General features: G+C 38.8%; 1 protein-coding gene across 1 annotated transcript in view; it reads left to right on the top strand.

Annotated features, from left to right (window-relative positions):
* The window catches only part of LOC119518027 (ATP-binding cassette sub-family A member 3-like), a 230,794-nt gene that overhangs the window by 58,387 nt on the left and 156,654 nt on the right, over positions 1–15,753 (top strand). The window contains exons 10-11 of the mRNA XM_037815122.1: positions 11,202–11,383; positions 13,441–13,575. Coding sequence (XP_037671050.1) covers positions 11,202–11,383; positions 13,441–13,575 — 317 coding nt within the window. The remainder of the gene's footprint in view (positions 1–11,201; positions 11,384–13,440; positions 13,576–15,753) is intronic.

The raw sequence follows: 15,753 nt of genomic DNA, 5'->3' as shown, positions 1-15,753 counted from the left end.
GACCTTTGTGTCTCTCAATTAAACCTGCTGCTGGTGGGAATAGGGTGGGTGAAAATTCCATTGTATACCTTGCTCTAATACCCAGGCTTGAACACTTTGTGAGATAAAATTGGAGCTTTGGTCAGAATCGATTACATCAGGAGCACTGAAGGGGACCAAAATGGACTTAGTGAGGCCCCGAATAGGGGAGTCTTATGGCATGTTTGTTTGAATAAGCCATCCTTAGTGTGGTATAGGTGTCTACGATAGTACGTGCATATTGAATGGCACTCAAAGAGGGGGTAAGGGACTGATACAGTAGACCATCCATCTAAATAATGTAACTGGACCCAGGGAATTGAGCCAGTGTTTAATTTTATTACAGAGGAGACAATTATCAAACTGTCAGTTTAGCCATTGAGGGCCCAAGGGGCAGGCCTCACTGCCTGGGCCAATCTACCAAAGCCCTTGCACCTTGGTGTCCTGTAGTTTTATGTGCCCATATGGCAGGTTATAAAGGCAGAGCCAGGGAGTTTGTAGGATTGGGATGATTATTATTGGTCTTAAGCATAGGGTCTGTCAGGTCTGTGACTTGTATCTTGGATAAGTGATTGGCAGTGGTGTTAAAATGGGCCTCCAGATTGGGGACCAGAATATATGCAGAAATGTGGGTAACCGAAATAGGAAGTGGAAACTCTGCCAATGCCTGCTGGATGTGGGCACCCCAGTGTGGTTTAACTGTAATAAAAATTTTTCCTTTTTTTATTGGCCTGATCAAACAGATAGACTGTTAACATCAACTCATGAGTCAGTAAAACCAAGGACCTCAGGTAAATCTCTTTTAAGGGTGTCTTGGTAGGCCAGGTGGACCACTTCCAATTCAGCCAACTGGGCTGAACCCTGGGTGCTGTGACAGACTGAAGATGTGTACTTGAGATGGAATGAAAATCCGCCACCCGCCAGCATGCTCCGTCATGTGTAATGGTGGCACCACCAATTGGTGAAGTAGACTGACTCTTTCCATGTTGGACAGTTGATCCTAAGTTGATCCCTTCTTTGCCAAGGGGGCAGGCAGAGGGAGCAACTCTACCTCCACTATGGTAGTGGGCAAGAGGCCGAGCATAGGAGAAGCCATATCCTCCTGGACTTTGGAAAGGCCTGTGATGTCAGGTTTAGCCCTATCCTAAAAATACCATTTCCTTTTGACCAGAGAGGCTATGCTGATCTGCCGGGGCAAGGCATCAAAGACCTATGGCATGAAAGGGATTTGTGTTCTTACGCCAACTGTTCAAGAGCCAGTAAGGGCTTTAGTCTCCAAGAGGGCATAGTAGGCAACAAATATTTGTCTGCCTAGGTGAGAGTACGTTGAGGCAGCTTGTGCCTTGTAGTTCAAAAATCCATGGGAAGCTACTTAGGGTCATGCTTGGTCCACAGACTTCAAGGAGTGTAGTCTATGATGACCTGGGTCTCAACTCAAAATCAGACCCAAGGGGCACCACGGGCAAGGCTTGTTGGAGGTCCGGTTGGTTTAATTCTAGCACTCACTGCTGGGGAACCCTCTTCCGCCACACTGGAGGGCAGAGAACTTCTCTGTAATGTGATAAATCGGTTGGAACAAGAAAGTGAACAGGTCCAGAAGACGCTTGCTTTAAGGTTTGAGGAGGCTATAATAGTAAGAGTTGCTTAGTGTTCTCCAGAATTGTTTGGCCCTCTGGTGACCACATGGTACCCAGGAGCTTGACAGATATGGCAGGACCTTGTATCTTGTGAAGGGCAATGTCCCAGAATTGGTATTATTATATGTGGTTTGTGGGGGAAACCAAATCTTGAGCCAGTTGTTCTTGAGTAGGGCCCCATAATAAAATGAGGTTAAATTTTGATGGCAGAGATTGTTGGCCACCACTGAGCTATTGAGGCACCCCATAGAAAGCGGGATGAACATATATTGAGTTCTCTCAGAGGTGAAGACAAATTGTGATTGTGATGATTTAGAAATGGGAACTGAGTAAAACATGTTAGTTAGATAAGTCATTACTGGGATCCTCTGGATATCTTCAGTAACCTCAGTAATGTTAGGCAAGTGTCCTTTATTGGAGGGATTACAGTGTGGAGATTTATGATATCGACCATGAGTCTCCATTCTTATTTGTCTGCCTTTAAAACTGACCATATAGGACTGGTGAAAGGAGAAATATGTTGAATGGAAACACCCTCAGTTAAGAAATATTTAATAATGGAATGCAGTCCTTTGGTACCTTGTCCTAGATGATATAGTGGAATTTAAACAGCAGCAGCTCAAGAGGCTCCCATTTTACAGAACAGTCTCTTCAACAAATGGGGCTGGGAGAACTAGATATGCATAACCAAAAGAATGAAAGAGGACCCCTTCCTCACACCCTATACAAAAATTAACTCAAAGTGGATCAAAGACCCCAGTATAAGAAACAGCACAATAAAAGTCTTAGAAGATAACATAGGGAAACATCTTTAGGACCTAGTAATAGGAGGTAGCTTTTTAGACATTACACCCAAAGCACAAGCAACAAAAGAAACAGCAGATAAATGGGAACTCCTTAAAATCAAAAGCTTCTGTGCCTAAAAGACTTTGTCAAAGAGTTATAGAGGCAGGCCACTCAATGAGAGAAAATATTTGGAAACCATATGTTCTAGTTTGGTGATGCTGCTGGAATGCAAAACACCAGAAACAGATTGGCTTTTATAAAGGAGGTTTATTTGGTTACAAAGTTACAGTCTTAAGGCCATAAAGTGACCAAGGTGAGTCATCAACAATCAGGTACCTTCACTGGAGGATGGCCAATGATGTCTGGAAAACCTCTGTTAGCTGGGAAGGAGCATGGCTGGCATCTGCTCTGGAATTCTGGTTTCAAAATGGCTTTCTCCCAGGACGTGCCTCTCTAGGCTGCAGCTTCTCTCCAAAATGTCACCCTTAGTTGCTCTTGGGGCATTTTTCCTCTCTTAGCTTCTCCAGAGCAAAAGTCTGCTTTCAATGGCAGCCTTCAAACTGTCTTTCAGCTGTAGCTACTCTCTCAGCTCCTGTGTGTTCTTCAAAGTGTTCCTCTTGGCTGTAGCAAGCTCGCTCCTTCTGTCTGAGCTTATATAGTGCTCCAGTGAACTAATCAAGGCCCATGCTGAATGGGCGAGGCCACACCTCCATGGAAATTATCCAATGAAAGATCTCACCCAGAGTTGAATGATCACATCTCCACGGAAACATCCAATCAAAAGTCTCCAACCCATTCAACACCAATACATTTCCTGCCCACACAAGACTGCATCAAAGATAATGGCATTTTGGGGGACATAATACATCCAAACCAGCACACCATATATCTGATAACAGACTAATATCCTACATTAGTTGTAGAAATCCTACAACTCAACAATAGTACAGGCAGCCAAATCATAAAATGGCTAAAGATATGAAAAGATATTTTTCTGAAGAAATACAAATGGCTAAACACATAAAAAAATGTTCATCTTCACTAGCTATTAGGGAAATGCCAATCAAAAGCACAATGAGATACCATCTCACACCAATTAGAATGGCTGCCATTAAACAAACAGGAAACAATAAATGCTGGAGAGGATGTGAAGAAATTGAAACTCATTCATTGCTGGTGAGAATGTGTAATGGTACAGCCACATTGGAAGACAGCCTGGTGGTTCCTTAGAAAACTAGATACTGAGTTACCCTTTGATCCAGCAATTTCACTTGTCGGTATATACCCAGAAGATCTGAAAGCAGTGACGTGAACAGATATTTGCACACCGATATTCACAGCAGCATTGTTCACAGTTGCCAAGAGATGAAAACAATTCAAGTGTCCTTCAACAGATGAGTGGATAAACGAAATGTGGTATACCATATGATGGAATACTGTGCAGCAGTAAGAAGGAACAAGGTCCTGAAACATATGGCGTCATGGAGGAACTGTAAAGATATAATGCTGAGTAAAATAAGACAGACACAAAAGGAGAGATATTGTATGTTACCAGTTCTATGAACTCCCTGAACAGTGTAAAATCAATGTCTTATAATGTAGAATATTGGGGACCTAGTGATAGAAGTTAATGAGTGGGAATGATAATCTAATATGTTCAAATATATTAATGATGATGAATTCAAAGGTACAGGAATGGATGGGGTGATGATTGTTTCTTAATGGGATTATAAGTATCAGAGATGTATTGCAGGCGAATAGGATTGAAAGGGATTGTTTAAGTGCGTGTTTCCCACAGATCAGCACCATGAGTGTAGATAGGTGCTTGTATGATACACTTCTAAGATAAGACACTAGTACAGAGAGTTGACAACAGAACAGTATATGGGAAAAATTTACCTGTTGTATACTAGGGACTATAATTAATAGGAATACCATACTAGTACCCTATAAATACTAGGGACTAATAATTAAGGGCTGAAAAGAGCTACGAGGTGTTTTGGGTCATAAGAATTGTTTAAAATGGAGAGTGATAAGGATTGTACAACTAAGTGATGATAATGTGAGATATGGATGGATTATCATGGACATAATATATGCTATGTAAATTTAGGAACTCCATACTTTATAAGTCAAGCCTTTGATCTTGAGGCTTGCTCTGGTGAAACTTATGGTTGTAAAGGGGAGACTAAGCCACCTATAATTATGCTTAGGAGTCACCTCTAGAGAACCTCTTTTGTTGCTCAAATGTGGATTTTCCTCTCTCCATTCCTAACTCAGCAAATAAATTCATTACCCTCCTCCTGGTGTGGGACAGGACCCCCAAGATGAGTGAGACTCCCTGGTGATGTGGGACACATATTCCAGGAGTGAGACAGACCCTGGCATCAAGGGGTTGAGAATGCCTTTTTGACCAAAAGGGGGAAAAGAAAGGCAACAAAATAAGGTTTTAGTGACTAAGAGAATTCAAATTGTGTCAAGAGGTTGTCCTGGAGTTTAGTCCAATGCAAGGTTCAGCTAGATAAGCCAAATGACCACAGTATGATAAGCCTAAGTCAACAGTAATCCCGAAAACCCTAAAGAATACCCAGATCCCTATCTGAGACACTATAAAAGTTTCACTCACTAAATTTATTCTTCAGAAACTTAAATTCTCCAGAGAACTCCTATGCCAGCTAAATCTCAAAACTGAGAGGCAATAGATTCTTCAAGAACATCAACCAGATGTGTCTCCTTTTCCCATGAAGGGTTAGGGTGGTCACTACCTAGATATCCCTGAAGATCGGGAAAGTGATTAAATTAGAGGAAGGGGTAGCAACAGACAAGATAGAATTTAACAAAGAATTATGAATACTGAATCTTTATATAATTCTCATTTTCTTAGTTGCTGGGGTATTAGAATAGCTAGAAGGAAAGATTGAAATGGTGTAACTGTAACATAAAACATCCTTTGAAATTTGTTCTATAGCTACTTGTTAAATTGTAATTTGAAAGTTACCACCTTTTTGTATATATGTTTGTTATATTTCACAATAAGGAAATAATTGAAACTATGGTATTGTAACTCATAACATTTTTGGAAATTTCCTATATAACTACCTGTTAAATCATACTTTGAAAGATACTACCTTTTTCATATATGTTATATTTCGCAATAAGAAATAACTGAAACTGTAGAACTATAACCCATAACATTCTTTGAAATTTGCTCTCAAACTACTTTTTAAATCACACTTGGCAAGTTATCACTTCTATGTATGTATTTTATATGCTAAAATTAAAAAAATATGATTTAAAAATGCATTAAAAAATAAACAGAGGGATACAAGTGCTGGAGCAAATGTGGAGAAAGAGATGTACCTATTCACTGTTGGTAGGGAAGAAGAATGGTGCAGCCCATATGTAGGGCAGTGTGGTGGTTCCACAGGAAGCTAACTGTGGGGTTGCTATATGGTCTTGCAACCCCATTATTGGGTATATACTTGGAATAATTGAGAGTAGGGACATAAATGGATTTTGCACGTTGGTGTTTATGGTGGCAGTATTCATGATTTGCAACAGATGGCACTGACTTAAGGGTACATTGACCTATAAACAGAATGATGAACCATGGTGTGTACGTGCAATGGAATATTGAGTGGCGGCAAGAAGAAATGAAGTTGTGAGGTATGCAACTAGGTGAGTGGACATTGAGGACAGTATGTTGAGTGAAATAAAACAGAATTGAAAAGACAAACATTATAATGCCTCACTAATATGGAATAACTATAATGTGCAAACTCTGAGAATTGAATCTGAGAGCACAGATTATCAGGGGAAGGCTTATGGTAAAGGTTTCTAGATTGTAAGCTCTTACAGCAGTCACATCTATTCATGAGTTGGAATAGTTATTTCTAAATTTCGAAGTTCTGAGATGATGAGCTGTTTGTATATAACCTAGTCAGTCCCTGGAACTTCAGGTATCTATGTGACACCTGACACTCTGAGCCAGGTAGCTATGAATGTCAGCATTACCGCATATAACAAATTTAAAGGAGCTGAAGAAGAGATCAGACTTTAATTAGAGATATGAACAAAATGGACTTGGTTAGGATTAAGGTAAACCAGACTAAAGGGAAAAAGATGATGTTGACTGTGTTTTAAAACTTCGGCTTCTGTGTGAGACCAAAGGAAGAAATGTTTATTTGGTGGAAAATCTATATTTTCTGTAGCACACTGTATAATTTAACCTGTATTGTCAGTTTACTCAAACACCATAATTACATGGAACCTTGAATAGGGAGTGAGATCTTGTTGGTTTGTATAGGTTAGTGTGAAGCCCCAATATATCTCAGAGTAATTTGGGCAAAGAATAAAAAGTATTTGCAGAGCCCCCTTGAGGGACTAGGGAAAAACTGGAAATATTAAACTTCCCACCTGGGGAATTCCTGATATTCTCATTAGCACTGGGGACTACCAGTTCAGTAGACCAAGCCCTCAATCATGGGGCTTGCCCTTATGAAGCTTGTTACTGCAAAGGAGAGGCTAAGCCTACTTATAATTATGCCTAAGAGTCACCCCCAGAGAACCTCTTTCATTGCTCAGATGTGGCCTCTCTCTCTAAGCCAACTCAACAGGTAAACTGACTGCCCTCCCCCCTACATGGTACATAACTCCCAGGGGTGTAAATCTCCCTGGCAACATGGGACATGATTTCCAGGGATGAGCCTGGACCTGACATTGTGGGATTGAGAAAGCCTTCTTGACCTAAAGGGGGAAGAGAAATGAAAGAAAATAAAGTTTCAGTGGCTGAGAGATTTCAGATGGAGTCAAGAGGTAATTCTGGAGGTTATTCTTATGCATTATTTAGATATCCCTTTTTAGTTTTTAGTGTATTAGTATAAATAGAAGGAAATACCTGAAATTGTTGAACTGCAATGCAGTATCCTTGATTCTTGAAGATTATCATATAACAATAAAGCTTATATGGGATGACTGTGTGATTGTGAAATCCTTGTTTCTCACACTCTATCCAGTGTATGGACAGATGCGTAGAAATATAGGGACAAAAAGTAAATGAATAATGGGGGAGGGGGAGGGATATGTGGTGGTCTGAGTGTTCTTTTTTATTTTTATTTTTATTATTTTTTGTTTTTTTTTTTAAATAGAGATCAGATCAGGCTTTAATTAGAGATATGAACAAAGTGGACTTGGTTAGGATTAAGGTAAACCAGACTAAAGGGAAACTAACAGTGCTGAATGGTGTGTGACTTCAAGTTATGTAAATAAAATTTAATTAAATTACTGCTAGTGAATCCTTTCCTTATTCCTTATTGATGAGCTATAGCATAAGGGTGCACATACACACACATAGCAGTCGTCCCAGTTGTTCAGTGGTTCTTTTTTTTATAGTTTGTAATAGGTATGTATATTTTTTCTATAAGCCCCTCTATTATAGTGTCATACATTTGTTATAGTTTGTGAGAGAGATTTCTAATATTTGCTCAGTTAATCATGGACATTGTCCACCACAAGATTCACTGTTTCATACATTCCCATCTTTTAACCTCCAACTTTCCTTCTGGTACATAGTGACTCTGAGCTTACCCTTTCCACCACCTTCACACACCTTTCAGCACTGTTAGTTATTCTCCCAACATGCTACTATCACCTCTGTCCATTTCCAAGCGTTTAAGTTCACCCTAGTAGAACATTCTGCTCATAATAAGCAACCACTCCCCCATTCTTTAGCCTCATTCTATATCCTGGTAATTTATATTTCATGTCTATGAGTTTACATATTATATTTAGTTCATATCAGTGAGACCCTGCAATATTTGTCCTTGTGTATCTGTCTTATTTCACTCAATATAGTGCCCTCAAGGTTTCTTCATCAATCTATTTTTTTAAGACAGTTTTGTTCACACACCATACATTCTGTCCTAAGTAAACAATCGATGGTTCCCTGTATAGTCATGTATTTATGTATTCAGCACCATCGCTACTATCTATATAAGGACATCTCCATTTCTTCCACAAAGAAGGAAGAAGAGTCAAAGAAGGTAGAGAGACAAAAGAAAAAGAAAAAAAATGGATGTAATGGAAAATGAAGTAATGGAAATGTTCAAAAATTGATTGTGATGAATGCACAACTATATGATGATACTGTGAACAATTGATTGTACACTTTGGATGTTAGTATGGTATCTGAATATGTTTCAATAAAATTGCATTAAACAATAAAAAAATAAAAGAAAACTCAGATGTGTGGATTTTATATGTCATATCTTATTTATCTCTCTCTCTCCCTCTTTTTACACTTACTGATATTCTTCATTTCTACTCTCTTCTCCAAACCTCTCTCTCCTGTCTCTTCCTATCTGCCTGTAGTACTCCCTTTAATATTTCTTGTAGAGCAGGTCTCTTGTTCACAAACTCTCTCAGTATCTATTCGTCTGAAAATGTTTTAAACTCTCCCTCATTTTTGAAGGGCAGTTTTGCCAGATCTATAATTCTTGATAGGTTTTCCCTTTCAGTATCTTAAATATATCATGCCATTGCTTCTTGCCTGCATGGTTTCTACTGAGAAATCCACACATAGTCTTTTTGAGCTTCCTTTATATATGATGGATCACTTTTCTCTTGCTGTTTTCAGAAGTTTCTCTTTTTGCATTCGATAATCTGATTATTATGTGTCTTTGAATAGGTCTGCTTGGATCTATTCTGTTTTGGGTACGTTGTGCTTCTTGGATCTGCAATTTTATATCTTTCATAAGAGATGGTAAACTTAAAGTGATTATTTCCTCCATTTCCCCTTCTCCCTTCTCTTCTTCTTCTGGGACACCCGTGACATGTACATTAATGCGCTTCAGGTTGTCATTCAGTTCGCTGAGACCCTGATCTTATTTTTCCATTCTTTTCCCTATCTAGTCTTTTTTTGTGTAGAATTTCAGATATTCTATCCTCTAATTCCTGAATCCTTCTGCCTTTTGAAATCTGCTGATGTATGTGTCCATTTTGTTTTTAATCTCATTATGCCTTTCATTCCCCAAAGTTCTGCCAATTGTTTTTTTTCAAACTTTCAAGTTCTTTCTTATGTTCTCCCAATGTCTTTTTTATGTCCTTTGTCTCTTTTGCCATATCTACCCTGAACTTGCTGATTTGATTTTTTAGTTGGTTTAGCATATTTGTTTGAAGACCTTTAATTAGTTGTTTCAACTTCTGTATCTCATTTGAAGTATAATTTTGTTCCTTTGCGTGGGCCATATCTTAATTTTTTTCTAGTGTGATTTGTAATTTTTTGTTGTCTAGGCATCTGGTTTCCTTGGTTATCTCAACCAGATTTTCCCAGACCAGATGGGCCCAGGTCTCAGGAGGAGGGTTTAATCAGTATCAGGTTTCCCTGAGGACGAGACCTAGCAGATTGTCAGACTTTCCTGTGAGGCCTCTAGATGCTGTGCTTTCCCTATCCTACCCAGCAGGTGGTGCTTATCAGCCCTCTGCTCTCCACCAGTGTAAAGAAGTGTGTTGCCTTTAATTCTCAGAAGACCCTGTCCCTGCCAGGAGCTGAGAATGTCAGAATCCAAGCTTAAGCTGATTCCATTTTTCCCCCCTAGGCCCTAGGGTCTGATTTCTCTGTGGGAGGGCAGCCACTTGAACTGGGTCCTGTCTCCCCCTTTTCTTTGGAAAGATAAGCCCTTTAGGGATTTATTTGCTATACTTGATTTCTTCCTTGGACTCTCTATCTTAACCCCATCCTTGTCTGTGTCAGTGCTTGCAACTGAAAATGCCTGAGGCTTTCTCTGATGAGCTACTTAGAATGAGAGAAAAATAAGGAAAAAAGAAAGAAATCCCCTTTTCATAGCCATTTCCCACCCCCCCAGTTACCAGTTAAGAACTGGAGTTGGTGCCCAGTTCTTTGTGCCCCTTTTTTTGGGACACAGCCCTTTTCCAGTATTCTGAGCTCAGCCAATCCCAAAAGCCTCTGTTTTTATTTATTTATGTATTTTTTCCCCTTCAGCCCCACCTCCTTTCTCTGGGAAGAACCTCTGGGTTCCTTTCCTGTTTGCTCCAGGTTTATCTGTGCTTGTAGCTTGTATTCAGTAGTCCAGATTCATCAATTAAAACTGCATTTGGAGCTTGGCTGAGCTGCTTTCCCTTCCTCCTAGCAGACTGCTTTTTCCCATAGGGAAATCTTCCAACTCAGCCTTTGGTGCCAGTGGGGGAGGGGCACCAGCTCCACAGTTTGGGGAGCTTTACTTACAGTTCTATGCTGTGTTCTCACCCATTCCAGACTGGTGTATGATGTTTGTCTGGTCACAGATGTCCCCCAGCAGTTGTTCAGTTTATTTACTAGTTGTTGCTGGCAATATACTAGTTCTTCCAGAGGACTAAATAAGTTCCACACCTCCCTATGCTGCCATCTTGCCCTGTCTCTCATCTCATTGGGCCACCATCTTAAGCTATAAGTCTGGTTACTGTGTGAAGGTTTATTTACAAATTTTTTTGTTATTTTTAATTTTTGTTTGAGTCACTACTAACTTTTAGTTGGGCTTGGTTGTAGGAAGAGGCTCCTTACATCATTACTTACTTCATTACCCTCTTGAACAACCAAAATCTAAATATATAAGCAGTAGGCTTATACCTTTGTCTAAACAGCAAATAGACCCATCTCTAGAGGATACCAATGCACTTTTTCTTCATTGTTTAATTATGAAACAGCTGTTCTCTGTTCTCATCACAATTGGGAACCTGAAGTAACTGTCTCCTATTATGTTTCAGGGACTGGTGTTAATTGGAATAACTTATTTGAACCAGTTTCTCCAGATGATAACTTCATTTTCCCCCATATTCTGGGAATGCTTTTATTTGATGCTTTCCTATATGGCCTTGTGGCCTGGTACGTAGATGCTGTCTTTCCAGGGAAGTATGGTGTGCCCAAGCCATGGTATTTTTTTGTACAGGTGAGTTCCAATGCTTCTATTACTGAAGGCAACCCCAGTCTTTATGTACCTAGTTTGTAGAAGACTGAAAATCATTACTTTTAGCACCGTTTCCCTGGTGCCCTAATGTTATTTTATTAATACATTTTTTTTAATCAACCAAAGCCATTATGAGTTAATTTTTTTAACATGTATACTAGAATCAAGTGGCTTTCTGTAGAAGAAATCACATCTGAGTGAATATGTGGTGGGGTCCTTAGATCCTAGTGAGGAGGGGATTAGTTATGTCCTAGATGCCTTCTTTCTGCTGTTAGCCTAAATTATTTAGAATTGAAGTCATATCAAAGTGGAGAGCAGCAGCACCTTGTTCTCCTTTTTCAGTCTTCGTTCTTATGATTCTGTGGTCCAAAGCTGTGGTTCCCAAACTTTTTTGCTCTCAGGACTCCTTTACATCATTAAAAATTATTGATCTCCCCAAAGAGCTTTTGTTATAACTATCAATATTTACCATATTATTACTTAAAGCTAGATTAAGAAAAAATCAGCTTATTTAAAAATATCACCAACAAACACATTACATGTTGAAATTGTTGCTTTTTGTGAAAAATAATTATTTTCTAAAATAGACGAATAGAAGAAGAGTGGCATGTTTTACATTTTTGCAAATGTATTTCTCATTTGTCTAAATAAAAGACAACTAGATTCTCATATCTATTTCTTCATTCGATCTGTTGCAGTATGTTGCATTATGTTGTTTTGGTTAAATTATATAAAGAAAATCTGGTCTTGCACAGATATGTTAGTTGGGAAAGGGAGGAATTTTAGTAGCCTTTTCAATAAATGTGGATATTCTTTGAAACGTCACCAAAACTTTACTAATGATAGTTTACAGATAGTAGGTTAAAGTTTAGAATCTGAAGACATATTAATGAACATCCATTGGTCTATCTTGTAACATGAATACAATTTTAACCATGCATAAATTTTGTAACATCATATGTTGGTCATTTGAAAAAGATTTGTTCACTGAGTTTTGCATACATTCCCAGTGTTGACATATTTTGTTATACATTATCAAAAAATCACATTTGTGATTTTTTTCAGTATCAACATTGATGCAATCAGAATAGTTTTAAAGATTTGGGAAGCTGTCACACAGCAGTGGTTACAAGTTTTTCAAAATTCTAACTTTTGCTTGAAAGCTTAAATTTTATCATTGATAAGTAACAGCATCTCTTTATTCAGTTTCAATATCTACTAGATATTGAAGTCTGAGTAACCTTACTCTTTATGTCTGTTATTCTCTACAGTAAAAATGGTATTCCATGAAAAAAGTGGCTATCTAACCTCACAACTCAAACAATGAAACAGATGATTTTCCTTAATGCATCCATTCTATTTCAGGGTGTAGCAGAAGTGCTTTATGTGCAATCCCCATTTCTTCACACAGAATATTAAAAAAAAAAACTTGCATTCAGGGATTAGGTGTATTAAATTAATTGTTTTTCTGTCATCAAGGAGAGTATTAAGTGAAACAGGTGTTGTGTTTTTTTTTTTCTGTGACTGTCTGGTGGTGAAAAGGCAATGCCTGCTAGCACAGTTTGATGCTACTGTTTTGATTCCTGTTAAGTCACCAGCAGTTTTACCTGCCATACTTTTACACCACCAGTGAAAATGTTGACACAGTGAAAAAGGCAAATAATGAATTTTTAAGTATTTTTATGAAAATAATTTTGGTCTGTTTGATCTCTTGGAGCCACTGCAAAGGTATACAGGGATCTGTAGATCATATGTCCAAATAAAAACACCTGACTCAGAGTGATACAGTGCTTTTTATAGTGCCATTTTGAAGTGATTTCATTTGAATCTCTTCTTAGACAATGATATTTTAAATAGCATGTTCTGTGCTTATTGTGTAGGAATTCAGATTGTAAGTAATTTGCTCCAAATATACTTTCAAGATATCTGATGCAACCCATCTCAAAACCAAAGTGAAATGAGCCAAAGTGTTCTTAAATTTTAAGAGCCTTTCATTTTTCAGTGCCATAATGATGATTATGATTTTGTTCCTTTCTTAGCGCTCCTACTGGTTTGGGGAACCAAGCACTCTGAAGACAGAAGATACACAATTAAATGAGGTGGTGAAAAGTGATTATTTTGAAGCCGAACCTGTTGGTTTGGTGACTGGTATCCAGATCAAACATTTGTACAAGGTATTGTTTCCTTTTCCTGATAGGACTGAAATTTGTTTACAAGACATAGTAACCATATCACATCCTCATAAAATGCTAATAAAAGGTTATAGCCAGTATGTTTAATTTCTTTGACAAAGATAAAAACAAAACTTTTGCAAATACCATAAAAATGCATGTGTTCCCTCTCGCTTCAGAATCAACCCAACTTTCTATAAATGATAATGGTGTTTTCTACAATATTCTCATTTTAAGAGGTAGAGTCTAGTTGGAACCTTGATGATTAGATATGTAAATATTAATTTCTGCTCATAATTGTGATTTAATTTGTTCTACAAGTTATGCATTAAGCTGTTTGAATCTACTCTCTTTTGTCCAAGTGTTTGGATATTTCAGTCTATCTGGATAAACTGTAGGCATGTATTATTCAAGTAACCCATGTCTTTTGGAATTCCCTTTTCCTTCCAGGAGCTACTTCAGCTTTACTTGAATCCTTAATCCCACAGTTTGTGGTAATTCAATTCTCTTCACAATTTCTGCTTGTGTGTGTGTGTGTGTGTGTGTGTGTGTGTGTGTTTGGGGTCAAAAGGGACTTGTTTATGCTCTTGCCATCTTCTCTGCATCTAGCATATGCTTGCTGAATCTGGTTTGATCACATCAACTCAGATGTAAAACTCAGCCTTTCCCTGATTTTCTCAGGACATCCATTCACATCAACAATTTTCTGAATATTACTAATCTTTAATATAGATTGGGGCTAGATGGAGTTGTTCCCAGGGATGCAGGGGTTATGGCCATTCCCCAGATCTATTCTCCTATGTTTATTCTTAGCTCTTTGTTTTTTATTTTCCTATGAGATTATCCCTAAGAGTTTCCTCTAATGTGTAGAGCAGTTAAATTCTTCCCAGATTTTTTTTCCCACACTTACATATCTAGACTCACGAGTGCTCAGTGGAACCAAAGGCCTTCTGTGCTGCTGTGAAAACACAGTCTCAGATCCCAGGGTGTGACTGCTTGGGATGGTTTGAAGATTTATGGACCCCAGAAGAACATGTTCTTAAAGCTAATCCATTCCTGTGGATGTAGACTTATCGTGGGTAGGACCTTTTGATTTGGTTATTTCAATTAAGGCATGCCCCAGGTCACCTTAATCCTCTTACTGGAGTTGTTTATAGGAAACTTGGAGAAACACAGAGAAGCTGAGAGAGAAAAATACAGAAGCCGAGAGAGAAAGCCACAGATGGAGCAGCAAGAAGCTGAAAGCAACGAAGCCCAGAAGAGAAGTGAGAGACCAGCAGATGTCACCATGTGCTTACCATCTGACAGAAGAGTCCAGAATCACCAGTAGCTGGTCTTCTAGGAGAAAGCATCACCTGTTGATACCTTGGTTTGGACATTTTCACAGCCTCAGAACTGTAAACTGTAAGCTTGTAACTTATAAATCCCCATTGTTAAAAAGCCAACTCATTTCTGGTATTATTGTATTTAAGCAGCTTTAGCAAACTAAAACATCACCCTTGCTCAAGAGTCCAATGAACCCTTCAGGAAGACACGGACAAATCATGCAAACGTTCATTTATGGAAGCTCAAATACAGGAGATGTGGTCCAAGGCAGCAGGTGGCCCCCAAGCAGTTCTGTGCAGCATGCAACAGGTTATATGGAGATTATGTAGAAGGAGAATAAAGAAGGCACAGAGCCAAACCATGCAAGACTACAAGACTTATTTACCATACAAGACAACCCCATCCCTCACAATCACAGGGCAGAAATTTGACCAGCATTATCTGCCCTGCATACCAGGTGACTTCTGATAAAGTAAATACTCCCTCATCCCTTGAGGCTTGGCCAGGGCCCTTGGAACACTTTCCGTACCGTTCCCAAGAAATGAGGGGAGGGGGAAAGAAGGGAGGAAGTAAGGTTTGCACATGAGAAAATATTCGCCTTACATTCCTCCCCTGCAAATCTTGTTGACCCTTATAATTTTATCCACCATTCTTCTGCAACCACCCTTGAGTCAGGTTTACAGAGGAACATTGCATGAGAATTTCACAACAGCAAAATCACAGCAACTGCATAAAATGACTCCAAGAGTTTGAGTATACCTGTGAGAGCATACCACCTACAGCAGAGGTGGGCAGCTCCCTGCACATCCAGCAGTTTAACCAGTTACGCACAGCAGCAAATGTCTCCACCCAGTC

This window comes from Choloepus didactylus, chromosome 21 (genome assembly GCF_015220235.1).
Source record: "Choloepus didactylus isolate mChoDid1 chromosome 21, mChoDid1.pri, whole genome shotgun sequence".
NCBI classification, from domain to species: Eukaryota; Metazoa; Chordata; class Mammalia; order Pilosa; family Megalonychidae; genus Choloepus; species Choloepus didactylus.
This window is presented reverse-complemented; position numbering and strand designations above follow the sequence as displayed.